General features: G+C 38.6%; 1 protein-coding gene across 1 annotated transcript in view; it reads left to right on the forward strand.

Moving 5' to 3' along the window:
* Nucleotides 1–23,042, forward strand: part of KDM7A (lysine demethylase 7A) — an 81,698-nt gene that overhangs the window by 47,618 nt on the left and 11,038 nt on the right. Inside the window, exons 8-17 of the mRNA XM_025433889.3 lie at nt 2,741–2,828; nt 4,293–4,399; nt 7,940–8,031; nt 10,202–10,291; nt 17,695–17,904; nt 19,368–19,492; nt 19,705–19,859; nt 21,288–21,385; nt 21,912–22,060; nt 22,192–22,400. Of these exons, the coding sequence (XP_025289674.3) occupies nt 2,741–2,828; nt 4,293–4,399; nt 7,940–8,031; nt 10,202–10,291; nt 17,695–17,904; nt 19,368–19,492; nt 19,705–19,859; nt 21,288–21,385; nt 21,912–22,060; nt 22,192–22,400 (1,323 nt within the window). The remainder of the gene's footprint in view (nt 1–2,740; nt 2,829–4,292; nt 4,400–7,939; nt 8,032–10,201; nt 10,292–17,694; nt 17,905–19,367; nt 19,493–19,704; nt 19,860–21,287; nt 21,386–21,911; nt 22,061–22,191; nt 22,401–23,042) is intronic.

Raw genomic sequence — 23,042 nt, forward strand, 5'->3', positions numbered from 1 at the left:
ACTGTAATTATCTTTATTATTATTATTATTATTTTTAAAGATTTTGTTATTTATTCATGAGAGACACAGAGACAGAGAGAGAGAGAGAGAGAGAGAGAGAGAGAGAGAGAGAGAGGGGCAGAGACACAGGCAGAGGGAGAAGCAGGCCCCATGCAGGGGGCCTGACGTGGGACTTGATTCCAGGTCTCCAGGATCAGGCCCTGGGCTGAAGGCGGTGCTAAACTGCTGAGCCACCCGGGCTGCCTGCATCTTTTATTATTTTAACTGTTCTAACAGGCGTGAAGTAATGGTATCTTACTGTGGTTTTAATTTGCATTTCCTTCATGAGTAATGATGCTGAACTTTTTTCTTGTGCTTATGGGCTATTTGTATATCTTTGGAGAAGTGACTATTCAAATCTTTTGCCCATTGTTAAGTTGGGTTATTTGTCTTTTTATTGTTAAGTTGATATATTCTGTATCTTGGATATATGATCTAGATCTAGCCACATATATGATTGGCAAGTAACTTTCCTATTCCGTGGCTTATCTTTTCACTTTCTTTATATGTTCTTTGTAATGCCCTTTGCACAAAAATTTAAAATTTGGTGACATGCTTTCAATTTTAGCTAGTTGACTCTACATTGCTCTCAAAGGTCAAGTCTGCTCTAAGAATCTGGGCTGCTGTCCAGGGACATTGGAGGCAATGGGGATATTTTGAGGGACCCTGGGAAGGGACTGAATACCACCAGCCTTAGCTGTAGCCTTAAGTATAGGTATCAGACGTGTCACTTTGAGATGTGACTGAATGTGGAGTGTGGACTCTCCCAGCCAGTGGTTTTGGGAATTACGTTTTTCTGATTCAGGTGACCTCTTGATGGCTGTAGAGTTCATAGGGATCTGTTGCCACAGGCCTTGCTTTCTTGCCTTGCCTCTGGTGTATTTAATGATAAATATGTATTGAATAAGTGCCCCAAACCACCAGAATTTATAAATCTAGATAAGTATCAATATTTTATTGTGAGTGGGCTCAGTTCCTCCCTTAAATCCTTTCCTAGGGCTCCCTTTTGTAATAAATATTTTGTTATGCCCTCTTCAAAATCTTGAATTCAAATTCATTCATGGTATAACCTCCTATACCATTTATTTCCCCCTGAAATTGATGTAATGATCTAACTAGAATAGAAGGAAGAAATTAAAAGGCAATTTATAATAAAATACTTTCACAAAATGTGCCTGCTCATACAGGTGTATGATTGGCAACTCAAATTCTATAGCATTGGTGTAAATGTCATGGAACATTAGAATCACATGGAGGGTTTATTGAAATAAAGATTGCTGGGCCACATCCCTAGCAGTTCTGATTCAGTTGACCTGAGTGGGGCTGATAATTGCATTTTTAAAGGTTTCCAATTGATGGCTGATGCTGCTGGTCTGGGGACCACACTTAGAGAACCACTCCTATAGGGACTGTTGCTTTTTCCCAGGGTAGCAACTGATAAATTTCCAAACAAACTGTAGTTTCCTTCAATTTACAGAGTAGTTGTATTCCTGGAAAATTCTGCCAAAACTGTGCAAAAAATACTTTATTTTCATATATAATGGGCTTAGAGTTTCTAGATTTAGACCATTAATGACAGATTTTGTAGTTATGTCAATGCCCAGCAGAGAGTCCTGAGTAAAGCACAACTGTTTCTTATTATGTAGAATGGTCTGCTCATTGCATCCTTGGCTCTCGCTCATGAAATGACACTAATGCCTCCTGATCATTGAGACAATCAAAAAAAGTCCTCCAAACTCTCCAAAATGTCCTTTACAGGCAGTGCTGCCTCAGTTGAAAACCACTGATCTGTAGGACTTGTAGCTGACAAAAGTTTCTCATTTGTGATTTGAGAATGAAGCTCAAGGCTCTGTGCCTTTGAGCTTGGGCTCAAAGGGCACCACTTGAAAGTCAGTCTTTAAAGGAATTTTTTTCCTGTTGTGTCACAGCACAATGAGAGATCAAAAAATGAAAAATAGAAAATGGCATCTATTTTAATAGCTAATTTTTACATGCAAACGTATGTGTTCGTATTTATATGAAGGCCTTATGTTCAGTCTATGGATATTTCTTACAAAAGTTAGGCATCATCTCCTGGAAATGTTTCTTACTTTGAAAACATATTTACGGGAAAATAAGACATCATTTTAATTGCCAATGTTCATATCTTAGGACCCATAAGCCTCCATGGTGAAATGTGGGTGATCTACCTTCTTCTTAGAGCCAGCTCTCCAGTTGAGTTTCACTCTTACTCCTCTACTTAATGCCTAAGGGCACTGCTCATTTTAGGATGACTCTAAAGAAGTGAAGTGCTCAGCCAGTCCCATGTTTATTTAGTGGAAATGTGCTCACCTCATTCTTAGCACGGTTGACTCCTCTCAGAGTAACATCTTCCATGTAAAGTTGGATTGTGTTTTTAAACTAAAAAACTAAAACAACAACAACCACAAAAACCATCCCCTATCCTGTACCATGATTTTGTCTGATTGGTTTGATGTGTTTGCTTCCTCAAACTCAGCACAGAGTCTGGCATATAATAGGCATTTAATACATACTTGAATGAATGAGTCTGTAGATTACAATAGGCATTAACTTCTCCAGCTCTGGTGGAGGATGAGCTAAACTGATGTTGGTGTTTTGAGTTTCTTGTTTCACAGGTAGATATCATGTTTGTGTGGTTTAAATATTGAAAAATCACTGACTTATATTTTAACTGTTTCAGGGTGGATTCATGCTGTGCTCACATCTCAGGATTGTATGGCTTTTGGGGGGAACTTTCTGCACAACCTTAACATTGGCATGCAGCTCAGGTCTGTGTCATCAGTATTTAAAGGCTCTTTTGTTTTTCTTTAAATAAGACATTATTTTAAAGTTTCAACAGAATAAATCAGCAATATATTTTGAGATCTCATGGCGATAGGCCCTGAGAAATAATAGGAATAGGACCTTTAAACCAAACGTATTATGGTAAAATTTTGTCAAGAAGACTCCTTGATGCATTTCAACTCTAAAAACAAAGAGAGTCATTTATTCAGTTTGACATTATATCCCTGAATTTCAAAAAAAATTTTTTTTAAGATTTTATTTATTCATTTGAGAGACAGCAAGAGGGAGAGTGAACACAGGCTGAAGGAGGGGGGAGAAGCAGACTCCCCGCTGAGCAGGGACCCGATGCGGGGCTCCATCCCAGGACCCTGAGACCACAACCCGAGCCAAAAGCGGATGCCCAACTGACTGAGCCACCCAGGCATCTCTGAATTTCAAAATTTTATAAAACTGTGTGGGCTCTGTCCTTTGGCTGTTGTTATAATTAGGGAAATGACACAATTGGGTCAGACTCAGGTGTGACGTGGTGCTGGGGAGAGGTAATCCTCAGTTAAGATTGCTGTCAGAACGCCTGCTTTAGTTTTGCCGTGGGGAAAGGATTAGCAGCTATTTCTCCTTCGGTCTGAGAGTTTCACCGTTGGGTGACTGTTCTCCTGGTAGCCTAACGAGAGTAGAATGTTACCAGGCTGTACTGCTTGTGGCAGAATGATTTCTGATTGATTACCTGCATCAGGACTGGCAGGACTAGAGATACCTAGTCAGGGCTTTTCTGAATGTGGTGACTCTTATAATTTGGCATGCTCGCAGGGAACCCTGGAAGCTATGTGTTTGTGGAGGTATTATGAGAAATAGTGGCTCTTACTAGGCATGAAGCTCAAAGCCAGGGGCACCTCCCACAGCTGTCAAATGTGAATCTTGTTTCTTTACCTGAGGTGTCCCTGGGGGAAAGATGGTTGTAGGAACCGCTGCCAGGATTCCCACAGAAGAGTAAGGCTCTGGCAAGCTATGGTTCCTGTCTTCTCACCTTGACCCGCACCAAGGTGTCCTTGAGCTTGAATGCTTCGTGGAGCCTAAAGAAAACTCCCTGAGTGGATGTTGTGGTGCTGTCCAACACAGGGAGCTGTTTTAAGCATACTGTTATATTTGTTATGGTGGAATCCTTGTAAAATTCCTTCTGCTAAAACTACGATGCAAATTCCAAGGTTCTGATCTCTGGGAAGAGTGTGTAAGCCCTCAGTATGGGGAAGATTTGTTCAGGTTGGACCCAGGTTGGACAGGGTAAGACTACAGTTCATTCTTGGTCAGACGTGGAGGTGGTGGGTAATTCACACTACCCAATTGGTCTCATATGTTGTGGCCTCTGCTTGTTTTATTTTCCTTAAGTTTGTTGCCTCCATTTAACTTTGCAGTGCTAATTTTAATACTTAATTTCTTCAAATTTTCTTTAGGTGTTACGAAATGGAAAAAAGGCTAAAAACACCAGATCTTTTCAAATTCCCTTTCTTTGAAGCCATATGTTGGTTTGTTGCCAAAAATTTGCTGGAAATGTTGAAAGGTAATTAATACTCTGTACTTTATGATGTATGATGCTTGTAAATTCACGAAGAGCCCCCAATAGTAAGAAGGGCCCTTTTTTATTACGATGTAGCTGTTGCCCCTGTTTTGTTTTTTAAATGCATGATTTCCCCTGCTATGAACTGTTTTAGCAAATCAGAATCTCTAGTCCATAGTCTTACAATCAGATCTATGAAGAGCAGCATCAGAACAGCACAGGGAGTACTGAAAATGTTCATTTCCTCTTGGACTCTAGTAGCCTGCGCACGTTGTCAGACGTGTCAAGGTGCCTCTTCACAAAGGTGCAATTTAAGCTACGGGACTATTACTATAAGGTGTGTTCCCAAATGTTTGCTTTACAAAATTGAGGGAATGTTTCATATCCTGAGAGCATCATGTGGTGTGTGTAACATTACTGTTAGGACTGTGCTGCTGGTCTGTCCAAGGCACCTGTGAGCACAGACCACCTGAATGTCAGGCTATGAGCCTGTTGAATAAAATGGTTTTGGTGGGAAAGGACATTCTTTTATTTAAACGTAGAACCTATCCTTTTTATGTGGAACTTCATTTTGATTTTTTTTTTAAGATTTTATTTATTCATGAGAGAGAGAGAGAGACAGAGACACAGAGAGAGAAGCAGGCTCCATGCAGGGATCCCAATGTGGGATTCCATCCCAGGACCTCAGGATCACGCCCTGAGCCGAAGGGAGCCACCCAGGCATTTTGATGTTTTTATCTTTGGTTTACTTCTCTCTGAGCAGTCAAGTTGGAGACTGTCACATCTACTTCTTTCCGCTCTTCCGCTTGTGCCCATGAGAATACAGTTTGTCTGGTTTGTGTTGTCTGACTTTCCTAGTCAGTTCATTTATTGTTTTAAGATTTATTTATTTATTTGACAGAGAAAGCACAAGCAGGGGGAGCAGCAGGCAGAGAAGGAGAGAGAGAAGCAGGCTACCCACTGAGCAGGGAGCCTAATGCGGGGCTCGACCCTGGGTCCCTGGGATCATGACCTGAGCTGAAGGCAGAGGCTTAACCGACTGAGCCACCCAGGCGCCCCCTAGTCAGTTTATATATATATATATATATTCCTAGTCAGTTTATAAATAGTGCTACTATTATAATTAACTCTCAGAAGAACAGATATAAGCAGACTAAACAGTAAAGTCTGTTCTAAACATACAGGTTGTTTTTCCATTTAAAAGTTGCACAAGAAGGAAAGGTAAAATGAAAAATAATCAGTAACTTACTTTCCAGGGTAGCATGCATGGAATTAAATGATAAAACTCATTTGTGACTTTTTTCCTCAAACAAACAAACAAACAAAAAACAATAATCTCACTCTCTTTGGAGGGAAAGAAGAATAGGGCTCCATCCCACACCTTGCACCTTGTAGAGATCAGTGTCTTGATATGGTGCAGGTACATATATGTGATGGAGGAAGGGGCCCGTGGATGAAGAGGATTGGGTGCTTTCTCCGCAAGACCAGTCTCTCCAGATGTGCATTTTTATCATGAGTCTCTGACTCACTCAGTGTTTTCAGGTATCGGCGAGGCTGAGCCGCCTCATTCATCTTCAGTTAGTGTGCCTGGGTGTCTTGACTGCAGGAATCTCGCAGTGGACCACACCTAGAGTTGCCATACGTGATTTCCAGTAAAGTACTGGGCAGTAAGGTTTTCAGTCTCCTATCTAAGTAGAAGCCTAGAAAAAATAGGAACACTTACAAATACTTACAGAAACATTTATAAATGTCCTTGTGTTTTGGAAATAAAACCCAGTTACTGAACCCTCCATATAAGAGATTGGCAATTCAGTACTTGGAAAGTTCAGAGCCTTTTTCCATCTTTTCTCTCACTAACATACACCCACCCCTCAAGTGATGCTTTTTCCTAATGTCCAAGAGGGGTTCATCAATCAACTTTTTAGAACAAATTAAGAATTTATCTGAAAGATAAAATTCTTGCAGCCACAAACAAGTTGCTTAGTCTTAGAATAATGATTTAGCCCTTGTTTTAGGCCATTGAGAATTTAGAAATACTGAGGTCTAATTGAAAACATGACCCTATACATTAATGACTTAAAAAATATTACTGTAAAGAGGATATTGGTAGGTTATGTTTTAAAATATTTTTATTTCGTCAGCTGGATCAGTACAGGATAGGATACCTGGCAATACTAGGAGTCAATCCAGTCCCACTAAGACTAGGGCCAAATTGTACTAATTGCCATTATCCTAGGCATTCATCCTGGAAGCAGGGATGGTGGTCTTGTTATCCCATATTAGTTCTTTCATCCCTGATCTTTTTTTTTTTTAAAGATTTATTTATTTATTCATAGAGACAGAGACAGAGAGAGAGAGAGAGAGAGGCAGAGACACAGGCAGAGGGAGAAGCAGGCTCCATGCAGGGAACCCGACGTGGGACTCCATCCCGGGTCTCCAGGATCCTACCCTGGGCTGAAGGCGGCGCTAAACCCCTGAGCCACCAGGGCTGCCTCATCCCTGATCTTTTAAGTTTCCATTGTAGCCTGTTATTTACCAGCTCTCAGACTGTTACAAGGCTTATATGATGGGTTAAATGAGGATAGATTGTATGAAACTTAACTGTGTGTAGTGTCAGTAATAATAAAACAATGAACTAATTTTGGATCTAAGTAGGTAAATTAGCCATTGGACAGAAGTGAAACCTTTTGCTTTTGCTTCACCATGAATTTAGACTGTGTCTGATATATTTTGTGTGAGTTTCAGATGATTTAAAAAACCCCCAAAAAGGTGTGTGCGTTTACCTTTACAATCATGAAATATGTCTTGCCCATAGCTGACTGTATGGACCACACACTACATACATATACACAGTCCTAACAGTTTAAATATTAATTATCAGGGATCCCTGGGTGGCTGAGCGGTTTAGCGCCTGCCTTCGGCCCAGGGCTGTGATCCTGGGGTTCTGGGATTGAGTCCCACATTGGGCTCCCTACGTGGAGCCTACTTCTCCTTCTGCCTGTGTCTCTGCCTCTCTCTCTGTCTCTCTCTGTGTCTCTCATGAATAAATAAAATCTTAAAAAAATATTAATTATCAGGCTCACTTGAGTCACCTACGCTACTGGCTCAGCCTTGACGGTACCTTTGAAACATCCAGTTATTTTTTTCCCATTTCACCATCTTCCCTACCTTCTAGAGAGAACCACTATTCTGACTTTTGTGATAATCCTTTTCTTCAGTTTTATCACCTGTGTCATAAATGATAAAATAGTTTAATGGTTTCCATTTTTAGAGTTCATGTGAATACATCCATACCCACATTGTTCCATGGTTTATCTCTTGGCACTGTTTGTGAGCTTCCTTTTGCTTGGAATATTCATTACAACCACATTTCATGTCATTCCATTTCTTTTTCTTTTTTGCTTTTTATTTCACTTTTTTCCCTTCTCTGGGAATTTGAATGTTACACAGTTTGATAGTTGGTGGTCGCTCAGCACCTGAGGCTAACCCTGGTACCTGCAGAGAGCTTTAACTCCTTTCCCCATTCTATTTCCATTCCCACAGAACTAAGAGAAGATGGTTTCCAGCCTCAAACTTACTTAGTACAGGGAGTGAAAGCACTGCATGCTGCTTTAAAGTTATGGATGAAGAAAGAAGTAAGTAGTTTTCTTTGGAGAAAATCATTGTTGTTTCTATGGCAAGATTGAAAGTAAGAGTCCTTATGCTGCTTTGGCAGCAGTGTGAGTGGCAGCAGTCGAGGGAATGGAAATCACGGTTTTGATAAAACCTGCAGTTTATTGTACAGTGTATACAAATGTGCTGGCTTATGTTTGTATTTATGAGAATAGAGTACCTAAGTATTTCTTTAATCTTTAATCTGGGAAAGAAAGTAACTCAAATATATTTAGCATATTGACTAAAAAATGAACATGTAGATACAGAATAATAATAAATAATTTTGAGCTCACATCTGCTTTCATTATCCCCCTTTTATATATAGAGAAGGTGAGGTTCAAAGAATTTTATGTAACTTGCCCAAGAATACTTGTAGATCTCGTACTAAAGTTAGGTCTCTGTGATTGCAAAACCCATACGTACTCTTATCCATCTGCTAGACTTTCATAAAAATGAAGGAAAAAGGAAGTCAAGGTTCAAGCAGGAGCTTTCATTTTCACTAAAATGTGCTCTGTTTGCTTTTGAATCCTACTGCCTCCAAGAGGTCATCCCAGATCTCCATTTGGAATCAGCATGTCCTTCCCTTATGCTTATGTAGCATATTTTTTTTGTGCCAGTGTACTTTAAAGTCTCTAAAGTAATATATTCCTAGCCCCTTCACTAGGTTTATGAGCTGTTGAAGACCAGGGACTTGATATGTTAATTTCTCTCTCGAACTTTACATGCTACTCTTTAATAAGTGATAAATACGTGAGCTGATGGAAACACATTTCCATGCTAATTTTTTGAATGGCCATTTGAAATAAAAATCCTGCTCTTTAGAGATATTGGAGACAGTTATTAATAGGTTACCCTCCCAATAATTTTTACTTTTTTACTTGTTTCACTTAATTATCATTGCTGTGTACTCACTAGAGCAAGGCAGGCACTGTGGAAGCATTCAGGAAAGTGAAAATCATGTTTTCCAGTGTCAGAGACATCACCTAGATGACAAGTAAAGGCGTAAACAGATTACAAAACTATGTAACAAGATAATAACAAAATATATGTTGCAAAAACTGTGTAATTTGCTACCTGCTGAAGGGTTTAGATAAGTTACGCTCAAACTTGTGTGTTGTCAGAATATTTTAAAAAATAAACTCCCTGGATCCTTCCTGAGAGATACTGGTTTAAAAGATTAGCGGTGGGATCTGAACCTGTTTTTAACACACTTTGTAGGTGATTTTGATGCATAGTAAAATCCATCAGTAATAAATAATGTTAATTCATGACATTTGAAGTGCTCTTTTAAAAGCATGATGTTTGCATTTATCTGTTAACCTTGTGCCATGATGAGAAGCAGCTCAGCATAGTGGTCAAGAGTGTGGATTCAGGAGTCCGATGTTTGGATTCAGATCTCAGCTATGCTACTAATAAACTAGTGAACCTTTGTGCTTTCATTCCCTCAACTATAAAATGAGAATAGTAGACATAGTGTTGTTGAAAGGATTAATAATATGTAAAGCAAAAGTAAAAACTAGTATATTGAATGAAAGTTGTTGAAAGGATTAATAATATGTAAAGCAAAAGTAAAAACTAGTATATTGAATGTGTCTAAAAATATTAAAATGTTCTTCAATACCAAAGTTAATATTTAGAAATAGATATAAGGAATAATGACAGTAGTTTGCAGTTGGATAGATATGGCAACTCACTGATGCCTCTGTCCTATGATAGGATCTTTTTCCCTAGTAAAGAAAAAAAGTTTACAAAAATTTACTCAAATTAGACCTCCCATAGGAAATAGGACCATTTTAGTGCCTGTATTCCCACTTACAAATCCTTATGTATGATGGATTAAATGTTGGACTTAATTAGTTACTTTACTAATTATAGTAGTAAGAATTACAGTAGGCTTTGAGGGATAGAGTACAGGGTTATTTCTCGGTATAAAGCAAAATTCACTGAGAGACAGTCCATTAAAGCTAAGAGGATTTTATAAGTTAATAAGGATCTCCTTAAAGAGTATTGTACCAACTACATGAACTCTGCGACCTGGCTTACTGTATTTTGTTATGTCTATAAAATCTAGAGAATCCAAAATTTGTTTAGTAGATTGTTTTTTACCTACTATAGTGTAAATAACTTTTATCTTTGCTAATCCAAATACAGCTTGTATCTGAACATGCCTTTGAGATCCCAGACAATGTCAGACCTGGACATCTTATTAAAGAACTTTCAAAAGTAATTCGAGCAATAGAGGTAAGAGTGGAAACTATCATCTGAATGTTTGGTTACTGTCTACTTCAAGAAGCAAATAAATCTGCCATCCCATTACATACATTTGAGAGCCCTTACTATGACTTAGCCCTTACTAAGATGATATAGAGTGAGCTGCGTCTTGGAAGGAGCCTTAGGTTTTCAAGCTTCCAAAGTACTATGGAGAAATTTAGAGTATTGTATCCTAATGAAGTAATAAGGAAGCAGTTACTAGTTACTTATTTCTTCAGCTTACTCCAAGAATAAGAAACACAGCATACACAAAATTGCAGATCCCATTTATTTCTGCTCTGCAGAGATGAATACCTGTTAAGTAATTAGAGGGGGAGAGAAAATGTGAGGTGGTGGGTGAGTAGAGCCAGGTGAAGGGTGTTTGGAAAGATGGAATGCTAAAAAAAATTAAAAGAGGGATGCTCTTAGTGGTGTGAGGCAAGGAGACCCCCTTGACTGAAGTAGTAGAACAACTTGGGTAATGCCCTTTGGGTTGGGTAAATGCCCTTTGACAAAATCGCATAAAATCTGAGATTTAGGTGTTTTAATTTATTAATTAGGAACTATTCTGGGTATTAAAGAAAGGATTTTAATTAAAGTAATTCTTCAGGAAGGTGCTTCTGTTAGTGTCTAGCTTGAACTGAAAGGAAATTAAGTGGAAGAGTGGAGGCTAACTGGTAGTTTCATAGTTTAGATAAGGGCTGTGTTTAGAGAATAGATAGAGGTGTACATCAAAGAAATAATGAAATGCTGTGTTTAATGTTCTTGGATAGAATATTTTATATAATCCTCAATGTGTTAAGATACGGTAGAAAAATAGTTCCTATTTTTTTTAATAGTTCCTAATTTTAAAGAGTGGTAGTAATTGCATAGAAGTAGATTTTTATTTATTTTTATTTTTCAAAAGATTGTATTTATTTATTCATGAGAGACACAGAGAGAGAGGGAGAGAGAGAGAGGCAGAGACACAGGCAGAGGGAGAAGCAGGTCCCATGCAGGGAGCCTGTTGTGGGACTTGATCCCGGGACTCCAAGATCACGCCCTGGGCCAAAGGCAGGCTCTAAACCGCTGAGCCACCCAGGGATCCCCCATATGAGTAGATTTTATTTTTAAATCAAAAGTCACAGATATAATCTTAAATATATGTTTAAATATATAAATCTCATATGTGATAACCAAAACTAAGAATATACTCAATAAGAAAGGTCTGGAACTATATGAAAAAAGCTATAAATCTTTACTAAGGGAAATGAAACAATAGTTAAATAAATGTCATTTCTGAAATATGTTAATTCCAAGTTAATATTTAAATTGAAAATGGTAAGATATACCTGTAAGAATAATTGAGCAAAAATAGCCAACAAAGTATTGTTGTTGTTTTTTTTAAATTGGAGGGTTGACAGTACAGAAGGCAGCAAAATGGCTGTAGAAAAATGTGCAAAGAAAATAAACAGGTATATCATTAAAGAAGAAGTAGAAATGCCAAACATATAAAAATATGAAAATGTTCTCAGTGTATGAAAAAGTATTCAGCCACATTCTGCCAGATGATTTCTGATTTCATATGATCCTTTATCTAATTGGCAGAGATAAAATTCTATATTCTTGTCCTGCTGATTAGCAGGTATATATTAGTTTGTGCTTTCTAAATGGCATATCCTTTAATTGGGCATTTTCCCATTAATAAAATAAGATTCTAATTAAATTTGGTAGATTGGGGGATCCCTGGGTGGCTCAGCGGTTTAGCACCTGCCTTTGGCCCAGGGCGTGGTCCTGGAGTCCCAGGATCGAGTCCCACGTCAGGCTCCCTGCATGGAACCTGCTTCTCCCTCTGTCTCTGTCTCTGTCTCTCTCTCTCTCTCTCTCAAATAAATAAATAAATAAATACAAATCTTTAAAAAAAATATTTGGTAGATTGACCATACCTGCTTACTGCTCTCACCTCTTGGAACTAAAATGATAGTAAAAGAATAAAAAAGATATTCCTGAAAACAGAATAACACAGATGAAGTCTAGCACAGTTTTGGAAGCTGGAAGGCAAATGTACAAATGGTCACCAACTTGGCATGCAGAGAGAGGCCCAGAGGTAGGTCTTTCTTATACAGGAGAACATACAAAAAGCTCAGGAATTAGGGATGCTAGGACCCTCTGAATATAAGAGGAGAGGTCGGATTGAGAACAGGATTGATAACAGTTCTGTTTAAGAAATGAATTGGTCTCCAAATCCCTATCTTAACACATGCAGAAAATTTGATGTTTAGGTGTTTGAGAGGTTGAACTTGAGATTGGACTTTGAGACACTGAACCCAGCTGAGAGACATCAAAACAAGTACCATACTGAAAACAAGAGGGTTAAGTGACAGTCTACATAGTGAATGATTCTTTTTCCACTTGACTCTCCAAACACTGGCACCTGGCCTATACCTCCCAGTATAGAAGATCTACTCATAGTGACTGTACCCTTCCGATGGAACAATGCAGGCAGCTTCCTACAGTGAAACCCACCAGTTGCAAAGCCCTATTCACACAGAGCTCCCCATTAGCTTTTTTCTTTTTACATTCAGTGAAATGCAGAGATCATAAAAGGACAATTTGAGTTTTGACAAAAACTGTGTAACCAATAGTGCAGTTGAGACCTATAAATCACTCTTGTCACCCAGAAAGTCTTTTCTCCCCCTTCTAATCAGTCTTACTACCGTGAGCTACCACCATTCAGACCTCAGTGGCTCTCATCATAGATTAGTTTGCCTGTTTTTGAATTTCAAATAAAGGCAGTCTTATAGTATATCCTATTTTTGTGTCTGGCTTCTTTGAACATAATGCTTTTGAGATTCATCCATGTTGTTGCATCTGCCAGTAGTTCTTTTTTGTTGTTGTTGTTGCTGAATGGTATTCCATTGAATGAATTACCATGATGTGTTTTCCATTCTTCGGTTGATGGATATTTGGGTCATATATACAGATGTGGCTGGTATGAATAAAACTGTTATAAACAGCCTATGTCTTGTGGTAAACATGGGGTTTCATTTTTAGGGGATAATAAGTACCTTTGGAATAGAGTTTTCAAGTCATATGGTAACTGAATTTCCACTCTGTAAGAATCTATTTTCCGAAGTGGTTGTGCCACCGTCAGCAGTACTTTGTAGGAATTGTAGTCGTCGTGTATTCTTGCTTGTGTTTGGTGTTTTCTGTCTTTTAATTTTTGCTTTTCTAGAGAGTATGAAATACTATTTCATTGTATTGTTAATTTGCTTTTTCCGGAAGACTAATGATGTTGAGCACCTTTTCTTGTGTGTGGCTATTTGTATATCTTTTCTTATGAGGTACCCGTTTGAAATTTTTGCCCGTTTAAGAAATTATGTTGTTTTTATTGATTTGTAGGAGTTCATTATGTATCTTGGACACAAGTTCTTTGTTGTTTGGTATGCACGCATGCATTCATATATGATGAATATAGTGAATATTTACTCAGTCTATGGCTTGCCTTTTCATTATCTTAATGGTGTCTTTTTATGAGCAGAAATATTTAATTTTGAAGAAGTCCAATTTGTAAATTAGTTTTCTTGCTTATAGTTAGTATTTTTTAGTGACCTCCCTAAGAAACCTTTGCCCACCCCAGGGGTTGAAGGTACTTTTTTTGTTTTGTTTCTTCCTGTAAACTTTTACATTTGGATAAATAGCTAATCTTGAATTTCTGTGTGTAGCATAAGGTAAATTTCAGGCATTATTTTCCTCCCATATGTTTATCTAGTACTACTGTATCTTGACACCATTTAGCTTTTTAATGCTTTTTCTTTTAAAATGCATGGAGAGTGCAGCCCGGATGGCTCAGCGGTTTAGCGCCATAGAGCCTGCTTCTCCCTCTGCCTGTGTGTCTGCCTCTCTCTCTCTCTGTGTCTCTATGAATAAATAAATAAAGTCTTTAAAAAATAAAAATAAAAATAAAATGTATGGAGAGGGCAGCCCAAGTGGCTCAGCGATTTAGTGCTGCCTTCGGCCCAGGGCATGATCCTCGGGACCTGGGATTGAGTCCCATGTCAGGTTCCCTGCATGGAGCCTGCTTCTCCCTCTGCCTGTGTCTCTGCCTCTCTCTCTCTCTCTCTCTCTCTCTCTCTCTCTCATAAATAAATGAATAAATCTTTAAAAAAATAAAATGCATGGAAAGCCAAGAAGAATTTTGAAGACAAAGACCGAAAATAAAGAAGGAAAATATTTGAAGGAAATAAATAAGTTCTTTAGACTAAAACCCAAATATAATTGTTATCAAGAGAAAAGAGTACATAAATATTGCCTCCATGAAAAAAGAAAAGGCAGCTATAACAAAGGAACATTGAAAAAAGAAGGAAAAGGGGTTCTTAGAAATTAGAAGTATAATAGAAACAATATTTCGTAAAATCGTTGGAATATAAAATTGGGAAACTCTCCCATAAAGTTTAAAAAAAAAAAGACCAAGATAGGACAGAAAAATTCAAAGGTCATTTTACATAGTCACTATGAAAATAATAGGAGGTCCAGAAAGAGATAACATAGAAAACAAAGAGAAGATTATCAGAGGAATAAAGAAAATGTTTTAGAATTCAAGGGCACATCTTCCCAGATGGAGAACCCTATAGAATGCCGAGTACTGTGGGTGAGAAAAGACCTATGCCCAGGTACATAGTGGTTACATTTTAGAATACATGTAATAGAATATATCCTAAAAGGCATTATGCAAGCATGAGTGGTATACAGAGCATCAGGAATCAGAATAATACTAGATTTCTTAACAATGACATTGTAAACTAGAAGACACTAAAGCAAAGTCTTTAACATTCTGGGGGAAGAGGGTAGTAGGAGGGATATCAGCTTACAAAAGTTTATATTTAGCCACCTATAAATTAAATATGGTGAAATACAGATGTCGGGGGTGGGGGTGCCTGGGTGGTCCAGTTGGTTAAGAGGCTGCCTTCATGGGATCCCTGGGTGGCGCAGCGGTTTGGTGCCTGCCTTTGGCCCAGGGCGCGATCCTGGAGACCCGGGATCGAATCCCACGTCGGGCTCCCGGTGCATGGAGCCTGCTTCTCCCTCTGCCTGTGTCTCTGCCTCATTCTCTCTCTCTCTCTGTGACTATCACAAATAAATTAAAAAAAAAAATAAATAAAAATAAATAAATAAAAAAGAGGCTGCCTTCAGCTCAGGTCATGATCTCAGGGTCCTGGGATGGAGCCCCAAATTGGGCTCCCTGCTCAGTGGGAGTCTGCTTCTCCCTCTCCCACAGCCCTTCCCATCTGTTTGTGCTCCCTGTCTCAAGTAAATAAATAAAATCTTAAAATATGAAAGAGGCAACATCTCAAAAAATTTACTTCCCATGTACTCCTTCTCAAGAAACTCTTGGAGTGCTATTCCAAAAGAGAGGAAATGAACTAGAAAAAAAAGCTCTGAAATTCTTGCAACAAATCTGGATTACCCAGGTGGGCAGAGAGCAGTGAAGAAAACAAAGGCCCCGCCCTCATGGAGCTGAGAAGGAAGAGGCTAGCCATAAATATTTTAATGTGTCTGTAATTGACAAGTGCTATGAAGAACAATACAGAAGGAGGAAAAGATGGGGAGTGACAGCCAGAGATGGTGGTGGAGGTTGCATTTTTAAATGGTAGAGTGAAAGCAGGGCAAGAAAGGTTTTTGATGACCTGTGCAGGCCCAGAAAGAAAAGGGGTTCTTGGAAATTAGAAGTCCAGTCCAGGATAGAACAGGCGAATGAAGGGCTCCATATTTGTTGTTTATCTGAAATTCAGATTTAGCTGGGCATCTTGTACTTCAGCTGGCATTCCTGCCCCGAAGGGATGTCTCCAAAGAAAAGTATAAAATTGGTAGATTACCTAATGTGTTTGAATGTTTGCATTCTTCCAGTGGAGAATTTGGGATCAACTAGTGATAAATACATAGAAACAAAGCAGATAGAGAGTGAGTCAATTATAAATTTAAGGGAAAATCAAAGTATAAAAGACAGGAAATACAGTAATACATTACGTGGCACTGGATTATAAATAGTTTTTACTGAGTTCAGTTTACTGAAGGACAGGAAGTATGTGTACACTTAGGAAAAGTGTGAAAAGATTGAGACTTCATCTTGCATAGTAGGAAATCAGTAACCTCTAAAGCTGAAAGGGTGCTTGGCAGGCTCAGTCAGTAGAGCATGAGACTCCTGATCTGAGGGTTGTGGGTTTGAACCCCACATTGGGTACAGACATTACTTAAAAAATAAAATCTTAAAAAATAAAATAAAACTGAAAACCAAGAAATAACAGTTAAAACATTTTATTAGAAATTTAGAGGCAAATAACTGAACAAATAACACCACCAACAAAAACAGCTACAAGAGTTGCAAGTGCTGTGAATATACCCAACGGGACTGAAAGTAGGGTTTTCACAGGTGTTCATAGCAGCAGCATTTACAGCAGCCAAAAGTGGAGGCAGCCTAATTGTCCATAATGGAGGAATGAGTGAACAAAAAGTAGTACACACATAATATATGTACAATGGAATATTATTCAGCCTGAAAAAAGGAAATTCTGACCTATACTACAACATGGATGAAACTTTAAGATACTGTGTTAAGTGAAATAAGCCAGTCACAAAGGTACAACTATTGTGTGGTTCCCCTTATATTAAGCTCCTAGAAGAGTTAAATGCATAGAGAAAGTAGAAGGTGGTTGCCAGGGGCTGGTGGTTAAGGAGGAATGGGAGTTACTGGGTAATGGGCACAGAGTTTAAGTTTAGGAAGATTACAGATTTCTAAAGGTGGATGGTGGTATGTGGTTGCACAATAGTGTGAAATGTCCTTAATGCCACTGTACTGTACACTTAAAAATGTTAAAATGGTAAGTTATGTACGTGCCATAAAATTATGTATATATCACAACAATAAAAAGAACCTTCAAGTAGTTGCTCCTGGAGAATGGGAATCAGGGATGGGGGAGAGTAGACTGCTGCCTTTCGTGATACATTTATAGAGTTAATTTTTAAAACTGCATAGACTGGTGACTTTGATTTAAAAAGCAGTTACTGATTTATGCAAATATATATGTGAAAGAATCTTCATCATAGGAAAGAACTGGAAGCAGCCTCTAATAACTACCAGTATTAGGTCAGTAAATTATGCTCTATCTGTATAGTGGAACACTACCCAGCTTTTACAATGATATTTAAGATCAAAGAAGAAATAAGTGCACAGTATATTTCGTGGGGGAGAGAAGGGATTAAAGGTCTCAGTAAAGCTTATGTTGAATCTTATGAGTGTTACAATTTGGTCTTTGTTATTTATATGGTTTTTGTTTTGAAATATTTTTATGGCTGCTTATTTAGTCAGATATATATGTGGCCTTGTCATAAAAACACTCTGAATTTAATTCTTAAAGGAGGAAAATGGCAAACCAGTTAAATCTCAGGGAATTCCTACTGTGTGTCCAGTTTCACGATCCTCAAATGAAGCAACTTCCCCGTACCATTCCCGAAGAAAGATGAGGAAACTTCGAGATCATAATGTCCGAACTCCTTCTAACTTAGACATTCTAGAGCTCCATACAAGGGAGGTCCTCAGAAGGTTAGAGATGTGTCCATGGGAAGAGGCAAGTATTATGTTTCATGATTACAGAAAAGGAGTTGGCTGTTCCTGAAAGTTCTTTAAAGAGATAATAAAAAGAATAGTCTGGTGATGTTTGTTTTCTAATCTTTGCGCCTCGTATTGTAGGGGCCAAAAGTACTGATGTCCGTGACAGGGAATGTGTTTCAGCTTTCTAGGCATCAGTGTAGTAGGCTGAGTAGATCTCATTTTTTTTGGTGGACATGTTTATGGAGTGTTTACCAAATACCCTATGCTCTTCTAGGCTCTGGGGAAGATACCAGAGTGAGCAAAACTGGTCTCTGCATTGTGTAGCTTCCATCCTAGCTCAAGTTGGAAGAATGGGAGACGAGATATATACTAAAATAATATAATTTCAGGTAATAAATACTATGAAGGAAGCTGGAAGAGTATAGGGAGAGTTTAAAAAAAAGGGCTGGGGTGTGGATGGCTACTTTAGCTCCCCGCCTACCCTCATCAGAGAACCTCTCAGGTTTGAGCTGACAAATACAGGAAGAAGTCAAGTGGATACAAAGATTTGAGGAAACAGAGTGAAGAGCAAGTGCAGAAAGCCTACTCCCGACCCAGCAGTACCAGCATGAGAAACTATTGGACCAGGACACTGTTGGAATAAACACGTTCAAGTTTGGGAAATGCTGGCTTAATGGACAAGAGGGAGGGGGGGCCTTTGTAAAACATGGTAGTGAGTTTATGGTGAGTCATCCATCATTTTACATCTTAAGAACAGGAATAATTTAAAATGAATAAGATAGAACTATTTCTGAATTAAAAGATTTGAAGAAGTTCTTTAGAAATTATAACTTAAACATTTTACATTTTATATAATTGTATTGATACTGTTTTAAGCTTTTGTTGTTCTGAACCTCTTTAACCCATAGCCATCTGGGAGAAGATTTAGCTTGTTATGAAAGTTTCTATTTATTATGAAAGAAAAAAATTACCACAAAAAGAAAATACTCTTTATTAAAAAACCGCTGTCGTTGCACTTTTATGCCCCATGGTGGCCTTTGTCCCCAGCGATAGCAGGGTGGTGATCTGTAAGTTGCTGACAGTGCCTCCCTGGGAAACTGGGGATTAGATCAAGGATAGGATGACTGGGCAGGACCCAGCAACTAGTGCCCCTAGGAGCAAGGAAAAGATAATTAAAACACATGAAGGCACTGCTTCTCCAGTTTTTGAGCTTTCTGCAAGAGTGAAATGTCTTTGCATTCACTTTATGTAAATTTTACATTCTGCTTTATAGAATGTGTTTTATTGTTAGTGGCCCTACAGGAAGATGAACCATATGTATTCATGCTTTGGTTTTAGGAACCAGTTAGTGTTAGTGCTGCACACTGCACGGTTGGGATGTAGGGCCGAGGCGGAAGGTGGTGGTGTACTGTGTTCCTTTGGTCAGGCAGGTATATCCGAGGGCAGACATTAAGTTAAGTTCTGTTTTTATACTTTAAGGACATCTTGAGCTCTAAACTGAATGGAAAATTTAACAAACATCTCCAGCCATCTTCCACAGTACCAGAATGGAGGGCAAAAGACAATGATCTACGGTTACTGCTGACAAATGGAAGGATCATTAAGTACGTCAAGTAGATCAGAGCGTCACACAGATGAGTTTTCAGTGGATTCCCTCTGTTCGTTTAGTCCCTGTACCCACTAGTGCACATCTGACTCAGATATGGGGAAAGTGTCTCAGTTCTCCACTCCAACTGGAGATGAAGGGGGAGGATATACTATGTGGCTGCAGTGTCAGACTGTTTTGTGACTTGATTCTTTTCTCCTCTATGTGCAGAGATGAGAGACACCCCTTCGCAGATCCAAGTCTTTATACAGCAGATAGTGAAAATGAGGAGGACAAGAGAAGGACAAAGAAGGCGAAAATGAAGATGGAAGAGAGTTCAGGAATAGAGGGAGTGGAGAATGAAGAGTCTCAAAAACCACTTAACAGTATGTTTTATTTTTTTAAAAGATTTTATTTATTTATTTGAGAGCGAGAGAGAGAACATGAGCAGGGTGAGGGGCAGAGGGGAGAAACAGACTCCTCTGAGCAGGGATCCCGATGCGGGGCTCCGTCCCAGGACCCCGGGATCATAACCTGAGCTGAAGGCAGATGCTTAACTGACTGAGCCACTCAGGTGCCCCCAGTATGTTTGTTTTAATGGTTGTTTAAAAGGTCTACTTATTACCTATGTGATAATATGTAAAGTCACTTGCTAATTTAAAAATTTTAAGTTTGTAGTAGGATTGAAAATTGTCATGTCCCTAATACTCTAGAGAAATCTGAAGTATTTCTGAGTAGTTTATCCGTCAGGGAAATGTGAATGCAGATGCCAAGTGAGGTGTAGTGACCATGGAAGACGTTTTTAGTGCAAGGGAGGGTATGTGCTAGTCAGTTGGGTGACAGATTTTTACAAGAGTCACATGAAAGCCTATGCATTTTATGGGCCTCTACTCCAAATACTAAAATAGTCACAAGTTTAATACAGTTTCTTATATAATTTTAGCTAACATGTATATATGGTTGTCAGAATTAGGAGACATACAGAATTAGCTCTCTGAAGCTACGAGTAATCCATGTGTTGTTCTGTTTGGTTGCCTGTTGACAGGAAGACCTCTACTTGGTTAGTAATTGGCTATCATCCATGTGACAAAAAATAACACCTCCTCTTCCTTCAGATTATTCTTCTTTGAGTGAAGTCTTAATTTCTTAGCATTTTTCAGGGCCTCCATATACCCTTCTATTTTAAAAAGTACTTAAATAATTTGATAGATTGACAAGAAAAATGAACATTTCATCCATGTTGAATACTTCCATTCTTGCTAATTCTAAATAAATTTGGTGTTGCTGTAGTTGGTGACTCTGCAAGTGTTCACATGCCAGGGAAAGGCAGCTAATCGATGGAATTATTGAACAGTTGTTACTTGGCAGGGCCACATGAGAGAGAAGGGCAGTGGTAAATCTTAGTTTTTAAGTTTGTTGAATTCACCATCTTCTTGAGTGCTTTATAAGTTTAAGAGAATTATCTTTTTGTTTTCTGTTGAGAGAAACAATGCAAAAGAGAAAGGGAAAAGCATCTTGTAGCCAATTTTAGCGTTGGAGGTCTTTTTTTCTGGAAAGAGAAAATTTCCACGCAAATGAGGAATGTATCATCATGCTCAGTAAATGCCACAAACATTTTAAGAGTACATTTCAGTCTGTATCTTGATCAATTAGGGAGAAAGTGTTTGGAGGAAGAAGGAAAGGAAGAAGATGAAAGCAGTGCAGGAGGGTGGAGCCGGGGCAGGCGAGGCCTGTGTGGAAACTGGTCTGACTCAGGTGCCATTCTGTTTGTAAGCCTCCACGGACTGTCTCTCTTACTCTCTTCCTGCTCGCAGGGTTTTTTACAAGTGTGAAATCAGAACTCAGGAATCGATCATCAGAATATTCTGATATTTCTGATTCAGAAGACTCTGGACCTGATTGCACTGCACTGGTATGCCCAAACCCTTGTGACTTGTGCATTATCTAATGGAAAGATGAATATCTACTTTCTTTCACCTGCGGCAGCAGAGGGGGAAGAAATGACAGCTCTTCCCAAAGCCTGTCTCCATGACCTTTGTGGCACAAGGTCTTCCCTGTAACAGCAATTACGTATACACACACACACACACACACACACACACACACACCCTGTGACTGTTTACATTTGTTAAATGTAGCTTTTGTCTCTGGTTTTAGAAAGGGGGGATGGATGGATGCTATTCTTAGGTTTCTCATATTTCTCGTAGATTATATTTCATTTCACTTTAAAGAAAACCTATATTGTCCTTTTTTTTTAAACTAAGGAATTATGAACTGTAATTACTACAGATTTTAACTTTGTCACAGGAAATACAGAAATAATTCCATGATAATTAAGATTCTAACTTTGCCTAGACTGATAAAATGTTTTTGGTTAGTAGAAACTTACTCAGATTTCTTATATAGATTTGCTTCCATTTAATTATTTATTATCTCAGAAAAATAACTTTACCACTGAAGAGTCTGAAAGTTCAGGTGATGAAAAAAAACAAGAAATAACATCAAACTTCAAGGAGGACTCTACTGTGATGAGGAACTTCCTTCAGAAGGGCCAGAAGCCATCTAGAAGTGAAATTCCAATTAAAAGGTAGGCTTACTGGTTAGTGGTCTCATTACATTGTGATTATAAACTCTATGAAAACATTTTTTAATTTTATATTTTACTAAAAATGTCAAAAGAAGAAATAATCTTTGTCCTTTTGCTTACTTTCTCTTTAGGGAATGTCCTACCTCTACGAGCACAGAGGAAGAAGCTATTCAGGGCATGCTGTCTATGGCTGGGTTGCACTATTCCACATGTTTACAGAGGCAAAGACAAAGCACAGACTGCAGTGGTGAAAAAGACTCTCTCCAGGGTCCTGGCGGCTGCCACAGCAGTAACCATGAGGCTAGACAGGTGTATCGCTGTGATAAACCAGTGGACTGTGGTAAGAAACATAAATTATCAGTCTCTAAAAAGTCACATATGACCCCCAACTTCATAGCTGTATTATCCTAGTTGAGGTTAGAGATTATGAGTAAGAACTATAAATTGCACATCTTTAGTTGGAAATGGTATTAAGCATATTGGCCAGAAAATATATAATGTTGACAAATATAAGATGCAAGTATAAGAAGTCAAAATGTAAATTAGTGGCTGGAGAATTGTGTTCACTGGCATAATCTTACCACTGCTTTTGCAAGACAGTTAGTGCTCTTTTATAAGCTATTCAGAATGGAAGGTAGGATGAGGTGTCTTACATGGTCTGCTAGGCTTGAGCCATCAATCCCTCTTTTCTTTCGTGGGAGGGAAAACAAGTTTTGATCTGTTTCTGGGTGAGGACATTCTCTTAGTTGAAAAAGAAATATTGGGAAAGCGAAGACTCAGCGACAGTACCAGTGATGCCATGTAGTGTTTTGTTCTGTGTACCTTTGGGGGAAATCTTGTTGCCTGAAAGTCTGAGGAGGGTGGGGGAAAAGATGGTACTAGTGGTACCACCTTAAAACTAAATGCCTGTTGTAGAAATTGTGTTCACTTCCCAGTTGTGTGAATTGTGTGCCAGCAACCTGACATCCATTTCACTTAATTC

Source organism: Canis lupus, chromosome 16, assembly GCF_003254725.2.
Source record: "Canis lupus dingo isolate Sandy chromosome 16, ASM325472v2, whole genome shotgun sequence".
NCBI classification, from domain to species: Eukaryota; Metazoa; Chordata; class Mammalia; order Carnivora; family Canidae; genus Canis; species Canis lupus.